General features: G+C 41.2%; 2 protein-coding genes across 2 annotated transcripts in view; one reads left to right on the plus strand and one right to left on the minus strand.

The window, feature by feature from the left end:
• CTNNA3 (catenin alpha 3) overlaps positions 1-22,458 on the plus strand; it is a 987,819-nt gene that overhangs the window by 290,392 nt on the left and 674,969 nt on the right.
• The window catches only part of LRRTM3 (leucine rich repeat transmembrane neuronal 3), a 152,071-nt gene continuing 131,954 nt past the window's right edge, over positions 2,342-22,458 (minus strand). The window contains exon 3 of the mRNA XM_030569667.1: positions 2,342-4,430. Coding sequence (XP_030425527.1) covers positions 4,221-4,430 — 210 coding nt within the window. The 3' untranslated portion in view covers positions 2,342-4,220. The remainder of the gene's footprint in view (positions 4,431-22,458) is intronic.

The following is a 22,458-nucleotide window of genomic DNA, read 5'->3' on the forward strand; positions in this document are numbered from 1 at the left end:
CTCAAACAACCTAGATATTTTTTGGACTCTTTTACACTGAGACAGTCACTTTCCATGTTAATGTATTCAATATGTTTATCGCCCTTTGAATGCAGTAGTAGCCTGAATTCCTACTGATTCCTGGATTACTGTATTGTGGCCCCTAGGCTTTGAATGTCTTACTGGTTTTAGAAAATGTACATTGACTTTTGTAACAGGGTAGCAGGTTTTAGGAATACTGGGGCTACTCTTCTGAGTTACATAATACCAGATGCTAGGACCCTGCAAGAGGTGCAAAATTATTTTTGTTGATTTACTTTGTCAGATCACTTGAGAGTCCAGTTAGCTTTTACCCAGGAAGAATAAAGGATTTCAGCCTCTCTCAGGCAATCAGGACCAGGGGTCGTGACAAGAGGGGTCCAGCAGAAAACAAATATCAGAACAGTTAAGCTCAACAGAATTCTTAGGCTGAGGTTTGTTTTGTTGTTGCTGTAGCTAACAATTAAAGTAAATGCCAAGAAGAGAGTAAGATTGTATGAGATTGCATGTGTATTAGGAAAAGGGTAGAAATGTCACCATTTTCCAACATTATAAATTTCTTTCAGTACGGGTTTTCAGGTTCCTTCGATGTTTGTTTTTTTTCTTAAAGTTTAAATGTTTTCGCAGGTTTTTGTGTCTTTCCCCCTCTTACTTGGGTTTACTTTAATAACTTTATCTTGTTACTTGCGTTTTTAAGAACTGGCATAATCTTTTTTGCCTCCACATGACACATAGTTCAAATGACCAATATCCTCTTTCACGTATGATGAATACAGTTGTTTCTGCTTCTCTAGAAGGGAACTAAACATGATAACGGTATAATTCCTTTTAATTTGTATGTGGCAGAGTTATATAACTATAAATTACAGTCCACATAATTATTGATGTAATTACACCTATATAAAGGCTTGACGCAAAGCATACTGAAGTTAAGGGAAAGACGCCCATTGTCTCCAGTGGGTTCTGGATCAGATCAAAGTGTTCTGGTTTTGTTGAAGTTTTACCATCATGTTGTTTTTAGTAGAGCTTCTCAGGCCATTGAGGAATTGTGGATACCTTCTGGAGGGTTACCAGGAATCTCTTGATCATCTAGCACCAGCATGCTCGGCGAGAAGTTATAGAGCACAGTGACCTTGGGATTGCTAACTGGGTCAACAATGGTAACATCCATTATTATAACTCCTGGTGCTGAAACACCAGCTGAAACATCAACACTGGTTGCAAGTGTTGTAGAAATTACTGCTGCTATTGGATCTGGTTTTGCACCAGCCCTTTAAATAATTTATCTATTCATACCCCTGTCCTAACATCAGATTCAAATTAGCAGGGTTATCTGTTGAACTGCAGAAATAGTGGATCATGATTCCATTCCTGAGGGCAGAAGATAAAAGGGCCCAAAATATTTTCTGATCTTAGCTTGTTCATATGATTTCCCCATTCTTGGCATAGGAAAATCAGCTATCCCATTCCTTATTGCTGAGAGATCATCTGGTCTAAAAGCTTATCCAAGTGCATTAACTAACTGTTAATATATATCAACAAGGTCCACACAGACAATTAGAGTTCAGGAGACTAATTCTGGGTAGATTCACACCCCAATTTGCTATGAACTAAATTTTCACATACACAGACCCTATGTGTGTTAGGCTCTTCCATGTTTTCTTTGCATATCGTCTCATACTCTGAGAGTCAGAAACACATCACATCTCTGAACATGCAGCAATTTCAAAATAGTGTCAGCAAGTCTGAGCCCTACATTTGTTCCATAAGAGTTCCAGGGGAAATGGCCAGAGGTGGTCACAATGGTCATGGAAGGTAGCAGTAAGAGTAAGAGGGATTTAGTAACTGAACATCCATTCCTCCCAAAAGATCAGTTCTTATTTTACCCCAACCAGTTAAACCATCCATATTCATCAGAACAAAGCTGGATGTGAAACCTAAAGCCATAACACTGAAGTAATGAGAAGTAATTTCTTCCCACACAAATATAATTTTAATATTTCAGGCTTGCAGCTAAATGTTTTGTGCCCTTTTATAATTAGCTGAATATATATTTTCAAACTCTGCATAGTAAAATTCCAAAATAGAGAATGATGATCAGAAATCCAGGAATTCACCAGGTCAGTGCAGTAAAGAAATTAGAAACTGAAAAAATATGATGGTTAAGATGTGTCTTAAACATGACAAATAAAATGTTTTGAATACCAAATAATTTATGCAAAATGTTACAAAATCGGAGGTGCTAAATAAATTACTGATACAATGTACTCTATTTTGACATTTTGTTTCCACTTAAAAGATAGTGAATGTAGAGTCCGTTGTATACAATATTCTAAAGGAATTTTTCCTATAATAGTTGCTTTATACATTTGTACAAACAATTGAATTGCAATTTTAAATTTAATTCTCATTTTGTGATGCCACACTAAAATATGTTGGGAGAAACATCCAAAAATAGATTTGTGGTTATATAATTTATCTTTATGTCTTAAAAAGTTGTTACTACTGTATGAAACTCTTTTTTGTTTTAACCTTTGGAAGGCTCTTGTGTTTCTTTTCTATTTTTCACCAAGTCAGCATGGCATATGCTTTTTCTAATCTGTGTAATCTTTCATGATTACCACATGCGTGTATTGCAAGAAATGCTGTCTCAGGACAGTGATTATAGAAGCCTTGAAGCTTTAAAACAGAAGGAGATGTAGGAATTCTTCAATCCATAGATTAAATGGTAGACATATTATGGGCTCATAGAATTATTACAGATTTGATTTTTTTTATATTTCAAATTTTTTTCTTAACAATCTATCAGAACATTGAAGGGCTATTTATCTTTACCTCTTGTTCCAAATTATTTATCTTTTTAACAAAGTGGGTGTTTTCTGCTTTTGAGTTTTTTGTATCTTTAACATTTAGAAAATGCTAAGAGTGGTATAGCTCTGCACAGAAAGGACAAATAATGGAGGGCCTGTTCCCACTGAGGTCAATGGTAATTGACTTCAATGGCAATAGGTTTTGGCCCTAATAAACTGCTTGTCAACTTCTGACAGTTTTTTCAAAATCTTATGTGGGAGGCAAAAGGAAACATACTGATTTTTTGTGTGCATGTGTGTGTGTGTATGTGTGTGGCTCATCCTTAAGACAGTTTTGAAAATGAATCCTAATATGTAGAATGAAATTTTAAAATAAAAATCAGATGCATCTGAGGTGGTGGATGATTAGTTTCAGTGCAAATCTTGTAAAGAGACACCTGACTGTTATGGCTACCCACCTATTTTATCCTGCAGTATGGTGAAACTTAACAAAATTGTATTCTTGTCGGTTAACCGCTGCATCTTGTAAGTGTATGAAACCTCATTGCTGTGGTTACTGCCTTTGTCTCCAGTGTTGTTTTATCCATGGTTCATTTTTTCTTTAATACAGTACTATAAAAAGGAATAAAATAATGAGTCATTCAGAAATGTGTTGTTAAAATATCCCTCTTTATCGTTACATTTCACTGCTTTAGAATTAACTTTCACAGGCTGTTAATTCAAGGCAACAGTTAAGTCTGAGAAGAACTGTTAAAAATTCTGTGATTTTTTTCATTTATAAGAAAAACTTGTCTATGTAATTGAAGAACTTCTTACAAGTTTGAACAATTAAACCCTTCTTTTAGTTAATGTATTATTTCTGGTACAAGTAGATAAAATTCTACATGGTAAGCATGGTAAAAATTGTGCATGTTCTGCACAGCACAGAATTTTAGAGTAAAGTTTTCTGGGCACAAAAGCAGTAACAAAACTGTCCCTACAAAACTGAGTAACTGAATAACACAAGAAATAATTTTTGTTAATTTAAAACTTTAGAAACTGAAATTTGTAAAGTGAGATGTAATTCAGTTCTGGTACTGTATATACCAGCTGTTCTCAGTAATTGAAACTTTACAATATGAAAAATACATTAGATCTGTACAGTTTTTACAGGTAGGTAGGATGAATTTTGAAAAAAGATTTGCTTCAAGGGTCATACTCTGCTTTATGTCAAAAATACTGCACAACTTAGCTAATTACAAATTGTAGACTTGAAACAATTCATGTCTTTAGTGTAACTCTTAGTTCTCTTTTAATTAAACAGGGGTTTTGGAAACCATTTCAGAATATCTTCCTCTTTTGTCCTTCAAGTTACATAGGTTGGTTGCAGTCCTCTGTTACAAATGAAATCAGTTAAGCTAGCTGCTGACTGTGTTCACTGATTCTTGCGGCTGTTGTTATTGTGCTGAGATCCAGATCAGTCTCTAGGTGTGTTTCCATTGTTTCTTCCTGTGCATTAGATTCATAGGGCTTATGAGCAAGGAGTTCATGATGTACACCACAGTAACTTATTGTGGGTTGGTCATAGGCGAGAAATGTTGACACATTCATAGATAAAGGTATCTGGGGAAAAATGGATATGAAAAATAGTCAGTTAGCATAAGACATAATTAACTTTTGTGATGTGAATTTGATGGTGATGAAAGTGAACATCTGAAAACATTGGCTAGAGCCAAGAATAGTGCTTCCTGTGAGAACTTCCCCTCACACCTTTGCCAGTGTTTTTCAAATCTTACTGGCATAATCCTTGATGCCTAGTGCTGGGCCCTCGGGATTTGTTTGTGAAAGTTTGGGTATGGCAGAGGAGCCACAGAAGTGCCTTAAAAATGCAAACCAAGGCAAATAACCTTTCGTAATATATTTAGCAAATGCAAAATGTAAACCACAAAAAATGTATAGGGGATGGGGAAGATACATTACCGAATTGGTAAGACATGGAATATTTTAAATGGGATTTACCTAGCTGTCCAGCTGCAAATAAGTGATTAGTGGACATTTCCAGACTTGCATCAGATTTTGTGTCAACTTTACAATGTGGATAAATATCTATTACAGGTTACCACTTTATTACTATTTATGACCTAAGGATAGATTTGAATCCAGCAGGTTTCCATAGGTGAAAGGCCTATTTGAAGAAATAGCTATATTTCCTTATTTTTACCCCTACAGTTGGAGCCCCCCCACACTTTATTTCATATAAATTAGGATGTCATTTAAATTTTTTCTTTTTGACTATTTTCATAACAATTTCAAAGAATGTCATATATAGTTATCACAAATATATTTCAGACCAGAGATGAAGAGAATATAGATCTTAATTATAAACATTTCTACTAGCAATTCTCTCTCTAATAATATAAATCTGAAGGATGAAAAATATAAAAAATGATTATAGAAAAATGGTTGATATGAGTAATGCCTGTATAGTATTTTTTTTTTAAAGATTTAGTCAGCTATCAACTTGCATTTTATGTACACCACAGAGAACAGCTTGTAGGTTTGTCACTTTTATTGTTCTGTTTCTGCTCTAAAATAAACCTGTTTTGAAGCTTGACTGGAACTTTATAGAATTAAATATAAAAATAATTCCAACACAGAGACTTATATTTACTGATGGTTGCTGTTGACTGAATGTGAAATTTTTAATTTTTTTTAATTCTAAAAGCATTCCAAATATTAAATGGTTGAAATAATAAAAAGCATGAATGTTTCCCCCTTGCAGTAACAACTTGATGTACTGGGGATGCTGTATTTTAGAATAATTTCAACAAGAGGACAGGGTTCAGAAAACATTAATGTGTAAGAGCAGTAAAATTTACCATTAAAAATGATTTTTTTTTACCAAAAAAAAGTCCCTTTTTCAGCATAGTTTTAAATCTTATGCAACTCATTTATTATGGCCTGTGGCACATGCTTTTTGTCTATCACTCAAAAGTTTTGGTTGATCTCATTTTTTTTTAAAGTAGGGCTAAAATAAAATCCTGAAGGCATTAAACTTTTTGTTAGTGGGAGCATGAGTAAAAATTTGGTGCTGACTGCAGAATGCAAGCCCCAGTTCAGTGAAGTATTTAAGAATATACTTAAGTCCCATTGATTTTAGGGTTTAATTCAGCTCCTAGTCTTTTTATTAACTTCCACTTTGGGAATAGTGAATTGGGAATGGTCCTTAAATGATTCCTCAACATTTATATGACATTAGGAAAACATGTAAAATTAGACTGATTTGTCAAATTACAGTATTTATTCTCCAGTCAGATGTAATTCTTAATATTGGAGAGAGTGATTCCCCGCCCCCCCCCTGATTTTTATATTCTGTCACTATCTTGTGCTTGTACTCCTTATATAGTCAAAACTTAATTAATTCAAGCAATTTTGCATATGCTCTGTTCCCTAAAGGACATGTAACAAAGTACAAAACATAAATATGGAATTGAATCCTAGTAGAAATGTCTTCATAGTCTCTTAGATTTTAATGAAAAATATATTCTTCCTGTGTCACTCTTTCTGGTTTTCATTACTAGTGCTGTGCTGCTAATTATCCTATATACCTGTGGATGCTTTCACTATTATATATATTTCTAATCCTTTTTTTGGAACATTGTTAAGCTCTTGGCTTAATTGACCCTTGTCCTGGGCTTTGAGGAATAATCAGACTTCTCTGGTTCAGTTAGGTGGAACTAAGGGAATTACCTCTATTGCATTTTTGCTTCCTCCTACCATGAGATTATGAGTGTATCCGTGTACCATTTAGCCATAAGGCAAATAGCAGTACTTTTTTGCATTGTGCAGCGGCTAGCGCCTTCACTACCTGATTAATTTGCGATTGGTGTTCTAGTCTAGGTCCATACTTAATGTGGGCTTTGTACTCTGTGGTCATGTACTAAGTTTTAGCTTTTAGTTCTTTGAATGATGGTCCCTATGTGTATATCACTGTGCGGGTGCACATGCGCCTAAGACCAGAAATTTTTTATTTGCAGTTTTGGTGCTGCCTCATGCTCTGAACTGAGGGTATAAGGGAAGGCACAGACCTCCTCTCTAAGACCTTTCTACCACACGTGGTCTGAGACAGAACCCCTCAGTGTCCACAGATTCACTAGCATTCCTTAGTTGCCTTCCTGAGTACTATCCCTCTGCTGGAAGAGTAGGTGAGCCCAGGGCCATCACAGCCTTTCATAAGGATAAGGTTTCTTTGATGTTACACCCCAAGTTCATTCAGAAGGTTCCCTCCCAGTTCCACATAGTTCATGTCAAATACCTGCCTGTTTTCTAGCTTAACCTCACACTACCATTCTCTGCATGTGTCATAAACAGATAGTTAAGGGTTAATCCTTAACCTCTTTTACCTGTGAAGGGTTAAGAAGCTCAGTGAACCTGGCTGACAACTGACCAGAGGACCAATGGGGGGACAAGATACTTTCAAATCTTGGTGGAGGGAAAGTCTTTGTTTGTGCTGTTTGTTTTGTTCTTTGTTCGCTCTTGGGGCCAGATGTGCAACCAGGTCTTTCTCCAATCTTTCTGAAACAGTCTCTCATGTTCAAAATAGTAAGTACTAGCTAGAAAAGGCGGATTAGTCTTATGTTTGTTTTCTTAACTTGTGAATGTGTATTTTGCTGGAAGGAGTTTTACCTCTGTTTGCTGTAACTTTTAATCTTAGGCTAAGGGGGAGGAAGTCCCTCTAGTCTATATGAGCTGAAGACCCTGTAAACATTTTCCATCCTGGTTTTACAGAGATAATTTTTACTTTTTTCTTTCTTTAATTAAAAGCTTTCTTTTTTAAGAACCGGATTGATTTTTTTCCTTGTTTAAGACCCAAGAGGACTGGGTCTAAACTCACCAGGGGATTGGTGGGGGGAAAGGAGATGGGGGGAAGGTTAATTCCTCTCTGTTTTAAGATCCAAGGAGTTTGGATCAGTGTACCTCTCAGGGAAAGTCTGGGAGGGGGAAGGAGGGGGAATGGTTTATTTCTCCTTGTTTTAAGACCCAAGGGGTTTGGGTCCTGGGTCCCCCAGGGAAGGTTTTGGGGGGACAGGGAGTGTACCAGACACTGGAATTTCTGGTTGGTGGCAGCGCTATCAGATCTAAGCTAGGAATTAAGCTTAGAAGGGTACGTGCAGGTCCCCACTTTTTGGATGCTAAAGTTCAAAGTGGGAAAAATACCTTGACATGTCTGTCGAATCTTAGCTTTCTCCCTGCAAAGGACATGACCCTTCAGTCTCCAAGACTTTGTTTCCATCACTGAATGGATGAAGGGGAAGCAATCTCCTCACAAAGACTTTCTAAATGGATTTCAGATTGGGTCCTCCTTTGCTATAAACTCATGAAGGCTCTTCACCTCAAAGTGTGAGGATCCACTCGGCCAGACTTCTCTTCAGGGTGTTCCCCTCCTGGGGATCTATGGAGCAGCACTGTGGGCTCCATGCGTAACTTTACTAGACTTTACACTGGGATACAGGTCTCTTCTGTGGACATGGACTTCTACAGCGGTCCTGCAGTCTGTAGTGTAGCATTGTTCCTTACACCCTCCACCTGGATGAATACTGTTTGGGAGTCACCTGCAGTGGACTATTACTCAAATAAAAATGAAGGGTTAATTCCCTTCAGTAAATGGAATTCTTTGAGATGTGTGGTTCCATAACCCACCCTCCTTTTGCTTTGCTTCAGATCTTTTCCTAAGGTGATTTGTGCAAGAGAAGGAACTAAAGAGGCAGTTGGTTTAGGCTGCTAGTAAAAAAAAAAATCCAGTCTTAGGTGCATGGAGTGCAAGTACACCCCCGCGGTGGAATGCGAGTAGGGAATCAGACATCTTGAAGAACTCCAGTTACTGTAAGATAAGTAACCTTTCTTCCCTTGTTTATTAAATTTAATCCGATGGACTTTCTCTACTCCACTAACAATTTATTAAGATGTCTATCTGAACTGCTGAATTGCAGCTCAGTCCTAACTCCCCTGTCTTTTTTCTGTGTCTTGCAGTATCAAGGGTGACTCAGGTACAGAATAGGTGCTCACTAATTAAATTTTTGTCTATATCTAACCAGTTCAAGGCATGGGGACTTTACACCCACATGAAAAGAAATCTTTAAAAAAATTATATGTGTATAAGCTTTACAATGACAACATTCCTTTTAAGGTTCATTTTATTTGTGAAGCTTGGGGCACCCAAAGGACAATCAAGTGAAGTTACCATGTGAGAACTAGAGTAAATCTGTAATGAATCCACAGTGTAAACTCCCACATATTGTAATCTTGACAGTCAAGTAATCCTTGATGTGGAGACATCACCCTTTTGGAAAAGTGAGATGTAATTCAATCAAACACTTACTCTGTCAGGAGAGGGTCAACATTTGTTGAATTATGTTGCATTGCAGGAAATTACATTGTCCTGGACCCATTTAATTAGGCCACATCTTGAGTAACTTAATTCATCTGGGAATCTTCCAGCAATAACTTGCATAGTGCAAGTCATGATTCCTTCCTCCATCATTTCCACCTAGTAGAGGATTGTTGTTGCTCCACTCCCCCAACAGCTGGTTTCCAGCCCTTTGTTTTGATCCCACTGCCCTCCCTCATATAAGGGCTGGGGAAAGGGAGTTGTGTCTTTGTGACTCCTAATGACTGGAACAACAATCCCATTCCCCAGCTTCTCTAGGGTATACATTCCCTTAAACTAAAAGTGGAAATAAATTTATCAGGGAATGCTCTATGGAATGAATACCTGCATTGGATACCAGTCATAAGGAGGCGCCACCAAATACTTTGGCTGCCTGCTCCCAGCCTAGTTCCCAGATAATTAACAATTCCCTCAACATGAGCAAAAAATATATCTGCTTCCTGGTTAGTGTACCCCAACATCCCTCAATAACTCAGGTACTAAATATAGTTTTGGTGGGGTAATTACTGATCCTCCCATTCCCAATGATTCACTCATATGGCCTTATGAACCTGTGGTGGCCTGCTGGCTCCCACCGTTCCCTTTGAAGCAGCATTTCAGCCTAGTTTACAGCCATATCTGAGAAAAGATCCTGGCTCTACCTTAAATATTTTTGTTCCCTAATGATTAAGTCATCCCCCTTACAGAATTCACCTTGTCATCAAGGCTCAGATGTGAACATCCAGTGAAAATGACTGCCCATCTCTGGGCTCAATATTCACACATCCAAATATCAGCTCTCATGTTCTGTTCCCTGTAGTATTCCCTTCCATTCATGCCAGTGCAGAGCTATCTCATGCTGATGCCCAGCAGTGAGTTTCCAAGAGGAATTGGCCACCTGCTTGTGGGCCAAATGCACAATATTATGCCTGCACATCCAGTCACCATATCTTTTGTACCTCTTTGCTTGATCCCAAAGAAAGGGATAAACAGGAAGAGTTTAACACACAACCCACTAAATTATCCTCCCCAACAGGGGTCACCATACCCCTCTATTTGGAATCTAGCACTAATAGACAAAATCTGTTGGGCTCCTATTTCAGACAAAGTTGTGGATGTAACCAATCCAGTTCTGAATAAATGGGATTCTATTTCACCAGAGGAACCTCAACAATACATTTGACATTGCCGTGAACTGAAATATCCTTTCCTGAGGTTACTCCCTTCCCCACGAAAAAAGAGTGGCCTTGACACTAGCCCAGTCTGTACTGCTTGACTGGGCATCTCAGACTTCCCACATTTGCTTCCTTTCACTTTATTTTTTGACAGTCTGAGAGTCAGGAGGTCAAATCTCTGCCCCACATAGCAGATCCCTAAATTTCAACACCCTATTTGAATCCTTCCTTCCTTCCTTAAACTCCGTATTAGCCCCTTCAATAGCCATGACATCACAGATTATAGTGTCAGATTCTGAAAGGGTTTATCCCCTGCCCTCAACTGGAGTTCAGTAAATTCTTCCACACCCCAAATATATACCTGAATGACCAAGGTGTCTAGTTGCTTTGCACTAAGACAAAATTGGTCAAGAACCAAGGTTCTATAGCTCTAGAGGTACCTGAATGGGCTCCTCTCTGGAGAAATGCACGTTTTATCCACTAGAAATGGAAAATATTACAGCAGATTTGTTTACTGCTATATTATTTAACATATTTGCTTTGCATATTTTAAACAATAGATTGTTGATTTACCTCACAGTTCGTGATATAATCTGGTCAATAAGTACATATTAACTAAAATATTCTCTAAGGCCCTGATCCAGCTCCATGTGGATGGAGCCCCTCTGTATGGGCAGAGATGCACCCCTCCACCCCACAGATCCAGTTGCAGGATTAAGGTCTAGAATTTAGCACAAGGACTTTTTTGTTTTGATTTATTATTTTACAGTTCTTTTTATAACTATAAATGTGATTAATATATCCCACTCTGAAGGAAGAAATTTACTGAAATTCAGATCATCCCAATATCTATCATAATCCTGCAGAATGTTTAATTACTGTGTTTGACCTTTTAAATGAATTGCATTTTATTTTAGAAAAATCTTAATTTTTCTCTTGATGACACATTAAGATTAGAAAACATTTTCATTTTATAAATTTTTAAGCATGTGTTTAAACTTAATCAAGAATTTAATTATTTCCATGTGTTATATAACAGAAGTGAGTTATTCCTTCTGTCATGTAAAATATCAGGTAGGCACTAAGTGAATGATCTTAGAAGTGAACCATAATTGTTCAACCATTCCTAATAATACTTTTCAGTATTAAGTAGCATAATGATTAGATTTAGAAAAAAGGTTGCAACTACTTAATGGTTCATAGGAAGCTGAACATCCCACATACTGATTTTTTGGAACAAACATATTGGGATTGGGATTAGCAATCAACATTAACAGAAATACAAGAATGTAAATCATATATGCCTTGTTTGTTTTGTATTTATGAAAGATTAATTAGTTAAAAAGATGATCTTTGATTTATGATTGAATATCAGGCATACACATGGGGAAAGTTACAGAAAGTAGTTGATAGAGATACCGAATGGTAAAGTTGGTTGCATACTATAGTCCAGGGGTAGGCAACCTATGGCACACGTTTGGAAGGTGGCACACGAGCTGATTTTCAGTGGCACTCACACTGCCCAGGTTCTGGCCACCGGTCCAGGGGCTCTGCATTTTAATTTAATTTTAAATGAAGCTTCTTCAACATTTAAAAAACCTTATTTACTTTACATACAACAATAGTTTAGTTATATATTATAGAAAGAGACCTTCTGAAAATGTTAAAATGTATTACCAGCACGCAAAACCTTAAATTAGAGTGAATAAATGAAGACTCAGCACACCACTTCTGAAAGGTTGCCGACCCATGCTATAGTCCATCACTGAAAAAGGTTGTATATGCTATCAATGAGGAAGTGTAGGTGAAAGGTGTCTAACTTTAGTGCAATGTTCATATATGTTGGAAATACATACATATATTGCTTCTTTTCTGCATGTGTATGAAATGTGTATCGCATAAACACACCCAAATATTTAGGATACTGTTCCTTCTAGAAGATGAGCATATTCAGGAGAAAATGTGATCACATTCTACCAGCTTGAAGGCTAACAGTAAAGCCCATTACAAAGTTATATTTTTGTAGGTGTATCTTTTTTATTTTCTCAATGATTAATTTGAAATACTTATTAAGGATGACGGCACCATAGTATATAGTATGTGGTTGGTTATTCATATGTGTTTACTCATAAAAATGCATGAATCACCTCTACTTTCAAACAGCCATCTCCACCTTTTTATTCTTGGTGGAACATTGTATAAAGCTTTTTGTGTTTTTCTTAAAATAATAGAACTGAATTTACCTTGAGAGGCACTGAGGAATTTTGAAGCAAATGCAACAAGCAAAGAAGAGATCCTTGAGTAGCATTTGATAGCCTCTCCATCAAAATTTAGTGTTTGCTCTTAAATTAAAATATTGAGCATTCTCTTTCACAATTCAAAATCTATTTCCTACAATATTTTCATAGCATCTGGTTTGCAACATCTAAGGGCAACTTCCATCTTTTCATGTGCTGTGTATTTATACCTGTCTACTGTATTTTCCACTCCATGTATTTGATGAAGTGGGTTTTAGCCCATGAAAGCTTATGCCCAAATAAATGTTTTAATCTCTAAGGTGCCACAAGGACTCCTCATTGTTTTTGCTGATACAGACTAACACAGCTACCACTCTGAAACCTGTAATTTTCAAGTGTCAGTTTCACTTGAACAGTAAACCATCTATTTCTTTTTTTAATCATAAATACTCAAAGGATGGATTATGCCCCATTTTATGTGCCACTGGAGGGTGAAGGAAGGACAAATGACTCCCCAACACCTCCTTATGTAGCTTAGTTAAGAACAGCTACAATCACATTCCTCAGAGCAATGCAATAGGGAGTAGGCAAAGTAATGGTTCCCGCCACAGTCTGCTGACCAGCTGTGTGTTCATGGGAGAAGTATGTTTCACCTCTTTAATAAGTGTAATTTCTCTCCCATCTCAGACAGGGAGCCTGAGAGGGACTGTGCTTACTTTTAAAATACTGTGACCAAAATGCTAATGCCGATCAACATTCATCTTCCTCACCAAGTGATTCACTTGGCAAATTGCAGCACTTAGGTCAAGATAACTAGAGCTGTTAATGGTCCTAGAAGTGGTGAAAATAGCATGGAATTATCAGGCCATTTACAATCCTTAACCAAAGCTCTAAATATCAAATCCTGACCACATTCTGCAGAGCCTGTGGACAGTCCTTCAGCACAGCAGAAGAGCTGTGGTTCTGCTGCAAACCGGTAAGGTGCTAGGGGCCTCTGCAGGTTGCGAGGAATATCCATGTGCCATGGATTATAGCTCCACAGGGGCTCCAGGTGCAGCATTTAGTAGGGTCAGGGCGGGAGGATCTGCTACTTTGTGGAGGGCAGCAGGGGCATAAGGGCTGAGGAAGCCAAATCTCTTTGATGAAGCTGTGGATTGGCTTACTAACAGTCCATGGTTTAAGGGAGAGAATCCCCCCACACTGTCTGCCCCTACAGAATCTCTGGCCATGTCTACATCTAAAATTTTGCAGCGCTGGTTGTTACAGCTGTATTAGTACAGCTGTATAGGGCCAGCGCTGCAGAGTGGCCACACTTACAGCAACCAGCGCTGCAAGTGGTGTTAGATGTGGCCACACTGCAGCGCTGTTGGGCGGCTTCAAGGGGGGTTCCGGGAACGCGAGAGCAAACCGGGAAAGGCGACCAGCTTCGCCGCGGTTTGCTCTCTCGTTCCCGGAGCCACCCTGCAAACCGCAGGGAAGGAGACCTGCTTGCTCGGGGTTCCGGGAACGAGAGAGCAAACCGGGAAAGGAGACCAGCTTCGCCGCGGTTTGCTCTCGCGTTCCCGGAGCCACCCTGCAAACCGCAGGGAAGGAGACCTGCTTGCTTGGGGTTCCGGGAACGAGAGAGCAAACCGCGGCGAAGCTGGTCTCCTTCCCCGGCTTGCTCTCTCGTTCCCGGAACCCCGAGCAAGCAGGTAAGGAGAACCGCTTGCTCGGCGGTTCGGGGAACGAGAGAGCAAACCGGGAAAGGAGACCAGCTTTGCCGCGGTTTGCTCTCTCGTTCCCGGAGCCACCCTGCAAACCGCAGGGAAGGAGAACCGCTTGCTCGGCGGTTCGGGGAACGAGAGAGCAAACCGGGAAAGGAGACCAGCTTTGCCGCGGTTTGCTCTCTCGTTCCCGGAGCCACCCTGCAAACCGCAGGGAAGGAGACCTGCTTGCTCGGGGTTCCGGGAACGAGAGAGCAAACCGCGGCGAAGCTGGTCTCCTTTCCCGGTTTGCTCTCTCGTTCCCCGAACCGCCGAGCAAGCGGTTCTCCTTCCCTGCGGTTTGCAGGGTGGCTCCGGGAACGAGAAAGCAAACCGCGGCAAAGCTGGTCTCCTTTCCCGGTTTGCTCTCTCGTTCCCCGAACCGCCGAGCAAGCGGTTCTCCTTACCTGCTTGCTCGGGGTTCCGGGAACGAGAGAGCAAACCGGGAAAGGAGATCAGCTTGATTACCAGAGGCTTCCTCCTTCCACGGAGGTCAAGAAAAGCGCTGGTAAGTGTTTACATTGGATTACCAGCGCTGGATCACCAGCACTGGATCCTCTACACCCGAGACAAAACGGGAGTACGGCCAGCGCTGCAAACAGGGAGTTGCAGCGCTGGTGATGCCCTGCAGATGTGTACACCTTCAAAGTTGCAGCGCTGTAACTCCCTCACCAGCGCTGCAACTTTCTGATGTAGACAAGCCCTCTGATTGACTTATCAGGGCTTGTCTACATAAACAAATAGCCACCAAGAATAATTATTCCACACTAGCTCGTGATGTGGACACTCTTATTCTGCACTAAGGGTATGTCTACATAGCAAAAGCTGTACATGGGCTTGAGCTTGAATCCAGCTAGCACAGATAACAATAGCAGTGAAGACAACACAGTACAGGCTTCAGAGCAGGCTAGCAAGCTGAGCAGGTACCCAGGATCCATGCTGGGCTTGTACTATCTGCGCTGAAGCCTGTGTTGTGCTGTTTTCACAGCCCATGCACAGCATTTGCTGTGTAGACATCCTTTAAGTGCCTTTCTGCAATATAGCTTTAAGCCACTTTGGAAATGGATTGTTAACTTACCAAAAAAACACCCCCAAAAACACAACCCTCAAAAAAAACCACACAACACATCCCACTCAGTGCAAAATAAGTGTCTACAGGGGAGTGTGAAAGATCTATTGTGCTTTAAATTCACGCACTCTAGCCTATTTTGCAATAGTGTCCCTGTGTAGGCAAGCCCTGAGACATACTGGGGGAAATATTTGCCCCTAAATTAGCTTCATGTGAACAGAGGCCCAATGGAGTTAATCAATTTATAACATATGACCCAGAATCTCCCATAGTTTTAGGTAAATGTCAGGGTACTGAATGGAGAAGACAAGTTGAAAAATAAGTGCTGGGGGGCCACCTACCTTGACATTAAGAAGGAGTGCATGAATTTGTTGAAAATCCCTGTAAGTTTAAACAGGGATGATGCAGAAAAAAGCAGACCTCTCAGCCCCACTGCCTCCAGCTGCAGCATGCTCCCTCCTAACTTTCACAGTCCACTCAACAACGAACATTCATGGAAAAATTCTTTGGGGCCAGGAGGAGGGAGAACTATGTGGCTGTGCTGACACTCCCTTGTTCTCTGTCCTTTGGGCCTATTTAGTCAGATTTCTATTGCCTTTTTCTCACAGAAGCAGAAGGTAGCATATGGCCCTCAATCCCTTATGCCTAGCCATGCTCCTACCTCCATTTGGAACACAGACAAAATATTATACAATCTGGCTTCCAATGCAAGATGCACTATTACCCATATTTCAGTTGGAATTGTTAATGCAGAGAAATTTAACACCACATCTGTCAAGACAGATGAGAATGATGCAGGATAATGCAGTTTATGTAATTAAAATCTGTGCCTATATGTTGGAAATAATACTTGAGGCTTGGTGTACATTTTTGAACAGTTTTGTTGCAGTTTGGCAAGTGGTACCCTATACCTGAATATAGGACCACCCAGAGGAGTCAGAGGGCCTGGGGTAAAGCAATTTTGGGGGCCCCTTCCATAAAAACAATTGCAATACTATACAATACTATATTCTCATGGGGGCCCTGCAGGGCCTGGGGTAAATTGCCCCACTTGCCCCCACCCCCCCCGCTCCCACGGGTGGCCCTGGGAAAAATAAACCTTCCACATCTCGGTACAAACCCAGTTTTGAGAAAACTTCTTTACAAGGTATCACTGGTTCTCAGCATCAGCTAGTGCTAAAAGGCACTACAGCTCATTAAAAGGGTTGGACAAATATTTTCCGTCAAAACTTTTTCTGGATCGAAAACTAGGGGTTTTTAAAAAGCAGAAAAAAATCACAGACAATGTCTGCTTTCCTTTAAAATTTGTTGTGGTTTTTTTAATTGAAAAGCTGAAAGTTTGCCAAAACCTGAATATGGTTTGAGGTTTCAGAAGTGTGTGGCCAAATATTTGCTGCTTGCTGTGTTTGATTGCTTAAAGAAACAATAAAAAAATTCCGCTTAAAAAAAAATCTAAAACTTTTGAACTACCTCAGCTTGTGACCAAACGCCTGAGCTCATCCAGTCAGAGATTTTTCCAGGTTTCTGATTCTCTGCTGGCTTCCTTGACTCATATCTGTCTCCATAACTTTGGGTTCATTTAGCTTAGAACATAAGAGCAGCTATACTGGGTCAAACCAAAGATCCACCCAGCCCAGTATTGTGTCTACCGACAATGGTCAATGCCAAGTGCCCCAGAGGGAGTGAACCTAACAGGTAATGATCAAGTGATCTCTCTCTCCTGCCATCCATCTCCACCCTCTGACAAACAGAGGCTAGAGACACCATTCCTTACCCATCCTGGCTAATAGTCATTAATGGACTTAACCTCCATGATTGTATCTGTTTCCTAGAGACTGGCTCCATGGGGTCCCTCACAAACTGGAGACAGTTACTGTGAGTTTGTCTTCAGTATAACTTATGTACATACTCTACGAACTGAGCGTTTGAGCTTGTCCAGAATCTGGGATGAGCCTATGTTGTAAAAACTGAAATGCTCAAAATAGCACATGCATGTGAATGGACACAGGGTGCTAAAATTAAATTAACCCAGGGGTTCTCAAACTGGGGGTCGGGATCCCGCAGGGGCTCACAAGGTTATTACTGGGGGTCTGAGCTGTCAGCCTCCACCTCAAACTCAGCTTTGCCTCCAGCATTTATAATAGTGTTAAATATATAAAAAAGTGTTTTCAATTTTTAAGGGGGGGTGGGTGGGGTCACACTCAGAGGTTTGATATGTGAAAGGGGGTCACCAGGACAAAAGTTTGAGAACCACTGAATTAACCCCTTTGAAGTCTCAGTGAATGCAGGGGAGGGGCGTCTCCCTTGGGAGGGTTGGGAAGGAGGTAGGTGGTGTAGGAAATTGCTCTTCTCATGTGATCCCTCCCCCAGTGTCTAATTTTAAATGAAGCTACCCTCCCCTGACATGAATCTCCCTATGGCACAGAAATTAAATATAGACTATAATTTGGCATTTGAGAAGTGAAAGGGATGGTAGCCCTAATGGAAAAGTTAACAGCTTGGCTCTTCTGCAAGCCTCAAACTACTGAATGAGCTTTAAGATAGGGAAGGCTGTGCCTCCCAAACAGCCTGGCCCTGCCCCCTATCCGACCCCCACCCACTTCCTGCCTCCCAACTGCTCACCCCCCTCAGAATCCCCAACCCATCCTGCTCCTTGTCCCCTCACCACCACCTCCCAGAAGCCCCCCCAACCACTACCTCAGGACTCCCCCACTCCCTGTCCCCTGACTGCCCTGACTCCTATCCACCCCCCCTGCTGAGTCCTGACAGACCCCCAGAATGCCCACAATCCAACCCCCCGTTACCTGTCCCCTGACCGCCCCCCAATCTCTGCCCCTCCTTGTCCCCTGACGGTCCCTGGGACTCTCTGCCCCTTATCCAACCTCCCCAGCTCTGGCCCCTTACCCCCGGCTCTCCCCTCACCCGGAGCCTCAGCGCGCCACATCCAGGACTGTCCCTGAACAGCTGCAGTGTGGCTCCGGCAGGGCTCTTGCGCTCCTCCACACTCAGAGCTGCGTGGTAAGGGGACGGGGCTGCGAGCTCCAGCGGGGCCTGAACTTCCTTCGCTCGGCGTGGAGCTCGCAGCCTCGCCCCCTTACCATACGGCTCTGAGCAGGGAGGAGCTCAGGAGCCCTGCCGAGGCACGGTGCAGCTGTTCAGGGATGCTCCTGGATGCACTGAGGCTCTGGGAAAGGGACAGAGGCGAGGTCGGGCCGCGGCCGGGGAGGGAATCTAGGCTGTTCTCGGGGGCGCCCTTGCAGAGCCTGGGGCAAATTGCCCCACTTGCCCCCCCCGGCTCTGGGTGGCTCTGCCTGAATAAAGCTGTCTTTCTCACCCACAGCTGTGAATCTGAATATCTGGCCTGGTGCATATTCTGCCCTGTTGTTTTATGAATTGTCTGATGTATTTAATCAGATTTTATTCAATTGTTTTATTCAATTTTATTTTATTGGTACTTGCAACGTTAGAATGAAAGTGAACATAAAAGGGGGAGAAGAAACATTTTAATTTTCTTTGCCATGTAATAAGAAAGCATGCTGTTTACAATAATGATCTCACCATCCTTTCCCCTTTCCTTATTTATGTCTTCTGAGGGGGGCCCTGGTGGCTTTTATCCCCCTCTTGGAGGTCTTTGTGGGTGGATAGCTGGTCCGATAGCACTGCTCCTCCCTTCCCTGTCAAATGAAAATCTCAGGGTAAGGAGATTTCCAGATCTCTCCATCTCATACCACAACTCAATTGTACCAGGTCAGGAGAAACCATCGCTACTGCTGCTAACTTTGCTTTGTTTGGTAACCTTGCACTTTTGCAGTTTACAGTCCTGGCCCACAGATGTCAACTCACACTGCATGGTAATTAGACACATGAAATATCTGTCATGCTAGCTTTACGTATTTTCTTTCCCATTATTGTTGCTTGTTCTGATTCTGGTGTGTCTCTAAATGTTCTATTCTCTTAACAACCGGTTCCTTCTATATTTTTCATTCAAATAATAAGAAATACTGTAGCCTTTGTGATGATCTATTTCATCCCTTGACAGCAATTCTGGAGTAAAATATTCTGGATTGTTTCATTACTAGTGAAGTGTGAACTTCAAACTCTTTTTGGAGTTTAGATTCAGGTCAAGTAAGCATCCAAAAGGCAGAGGCTTATCTTAAATATACAGTTCTGAAGTCTTAACATTCCAATTACAACTCAGGGGAGCTCCTGTCCTGTAGGTTGCATTTCATTGAATAACACTGAGTTCCTGTAAAACAAAACAAAAATATTCTCTTTTCCTATAAGGAATTTTAAGACCCAGCACTGATTTGCTCTAGAGAATCAGTACATTTTGTATTTCCGAGATTAATATACAAAACAGACATTCTTTTGAAAATTCAAAACTACTTTGTTCAGTCCTGATCAGAAATATTGTCCAAAGAGGTGTCATTGCAATATTTCTGCACTCAGAGTTTTGATTTCAATGGAGCCTGAAAATACAAAGTTGCCTAAAAATTAAAAAAAAAATTAACCATCTGGTCTCTTAATACACCTTAGACCATTCATGAGGAATTATGACCAGATATATTTTCTGCTGCTTCTGGCCTATGGGAGCCCATATGCATCTGCAACATAACTAGTTTTCACTGTTGTTCACATGGCTTCACAGCTGTTCACCTCACTCTACGTTTGCTTAGTTAGTGCTAAAACATAAATTACCTGGTTCTTTCAGCCTACCTACAGAGGAAAGGGAAAAGTCAGAGTGACTTAAAGGCAGAAGGGCAGAACAGGAACAGAGTCTCTTCAAAGAGAGGGAAAGAGCATACAAGTGACATACACAGGCCCCATGGGCATGGGACAGAACTATGTTGTTGTCTCTCTCTTGTGAGTGAATATATATTGTGGAGCGGGCTGAATACAAAGTGTATGAGAATAGACTAGGGTGACTGAGTGTGTGTATGCGTGCATATGTGTACATGTATTCGGGGAATGAGTATGTTGAAGAAATTATGGGACGAGTAGAAAGTAAGAACATGGGGTCTGGGAGAAAATGTATTATGCGGAAACAAAGATGACAGGGAAAAAGGTGAAGAGAAGACATTGGAAGTCATAGATGAAAAGGTACGTCAAGATATACAATAAAAAAAGAGAGGAAGTGAAGTGAAGGATGGAAAAGAGAAGAGATCAAAAGCAACAGAACCACAGCAGTAAAATGATGAAAATGCAATTAAAATGCTGGATGAAGGTTTCAAACCATCAGAAGAGTGATATTCTGGAACTGCCTTCCAAAGGAGCAGTGGGGGCAAAAAAACCCAAATGGCTTCAAGACTGAGCTTGATAAGATAATGGAGGAGATGGTATGATAAGATTGCCTACAATGGCATGTAACTGATCTGTGACTGCTAGTAGCAGCGGATATTGGCAGTAGCAAATATCTCCAACGGCCGGTGATGGGACACTAGATGGGGAGAGCTTTGGATTACTACAGATAATTTTTTCCATTGTCTGGCTGGTGGGTCTTGCCCATATGCTCAGGGTCTAACTGATAGCCATATTTGTGGTCGGGAAGGAATTTCCCCCTTGGTCAGATTGGCAGCGACCCTGGGTTTTTTTCACTTTCCTGTGCAACATGGGGCAAGGGTCACCTGCAGGTTTAAACAAATATAAATAGTGCATTCTCTGTAACTTGAAATCTTTACATCATGATTTGAGAACTTCAGTATCTCATCCAGAGATTATGGCTCTACTTCATGGGTGGGTGGATGAGGTTCTGTGGCTCACAATGTGCAGGAGGTCAGACTAGTTTATAATGACGGTCTCTTCTGACCTTAAAGACTACGAGTCTATGTGACTATTATATAAACAAAAATATAGTGCCCAATCTTCCTTGCATTGATCGTGGATGGATGCAGATCAAAATTTTATATCTAAAGCCCTGAAAATCCGTGAATATCCACTAGATAGCCACATCTTTGGATTCAGATATCTGTGGACTATTTGTGCGGATCACAGGTGGATACAAATCCAAATTGTATATCTAAAGCTCTGCATTATATCCACAGATATCTGCATCTGTGGATATAGATATTGGCCAATCATTTCTGCAGGTCTTTCCTATTTTTACCACAGACTGACCGCTCTTACCTATTTCTGTCACTTGTTACCTGCTTTCTCAGCCCTCCCATTCCCCACTCACCTCCCTGTCTGACTCACTCATTTACTCAGCACCTCATATGCCCTGGTCTCCACCCTCGTCGACCGTGGTTTTACACCTCTATCCACCCACTTCAAGATCTTTGTCTCTCACTCTCACTGTCTGGCCCCCCCCCCCCCCCCGCTCTATCTTCCTCTCAGGGCCCTGCTGGAAACTGTCTGCCCACTCACATCTTGCCACGCATTGCCCACTCTCTCTGCTCTTTTCCTCCCCACAATCCACCATTACTGGATCATAAACTCCTGCCCTGTCCTCTCTATACTGTAGTTACTTCTCACCCCATCTTGTGAACCATCTTTCCTCATCCCCTCCCACTGAATTCTGCCATTCTGGCCAAGCCTTCTTGCTTAGAATTGTCCCCCAGCCTGTCCTCTGCCCCCCCTAAACCCATCTTGCTGTGAAATACCTCCTCAGACTGCTCCAGTGCTCAGTCGCCCCACTTCACATCTGTAAACAATTGTCCCGTCAGCCCCCCAACCCACTTACATCTATCACCCATCATTGCCTCTTGCTGAGAACTGGCCTCTTCAGATGCCCCACTTGCTCTTTGACCCACCCCATTACTGGTATCTGTCACCCCCAGCTTCCACCTTTATTGCCTCTGTCAAGCTTAGACCCCACTCTACCCTCACTGGGATTTGTGTCACTCTGCTATTCCCTCTTCACTCTCTTCCATAGGTCCATTCACAGGCAGTAGTTTCAGCAGGAAAGGAAGTAGATGCTGTTGGTGAGGTGGTCAGTGTGAGAAGGATTTGTGAGGGATGGTTTTTAAGGAAGGATTTAGAGGAAGAAAATGGCACATGAA

Source organism: Gopherus evgoodei, chromosome 7, assembly GCF_007399415.2.
Source record: "Gopherus evgoodei ecotype Sinaloan lineage chromosome 7, rGopEvg1_v1.p, whole genome shotgun sequence".
In the NCBI taxonomy this organism is placed as follows: Eukaryota; Metazoa; Chordata; order Testudines; family Testudinidae; genus Gopherus; species Gopherus evgoodei.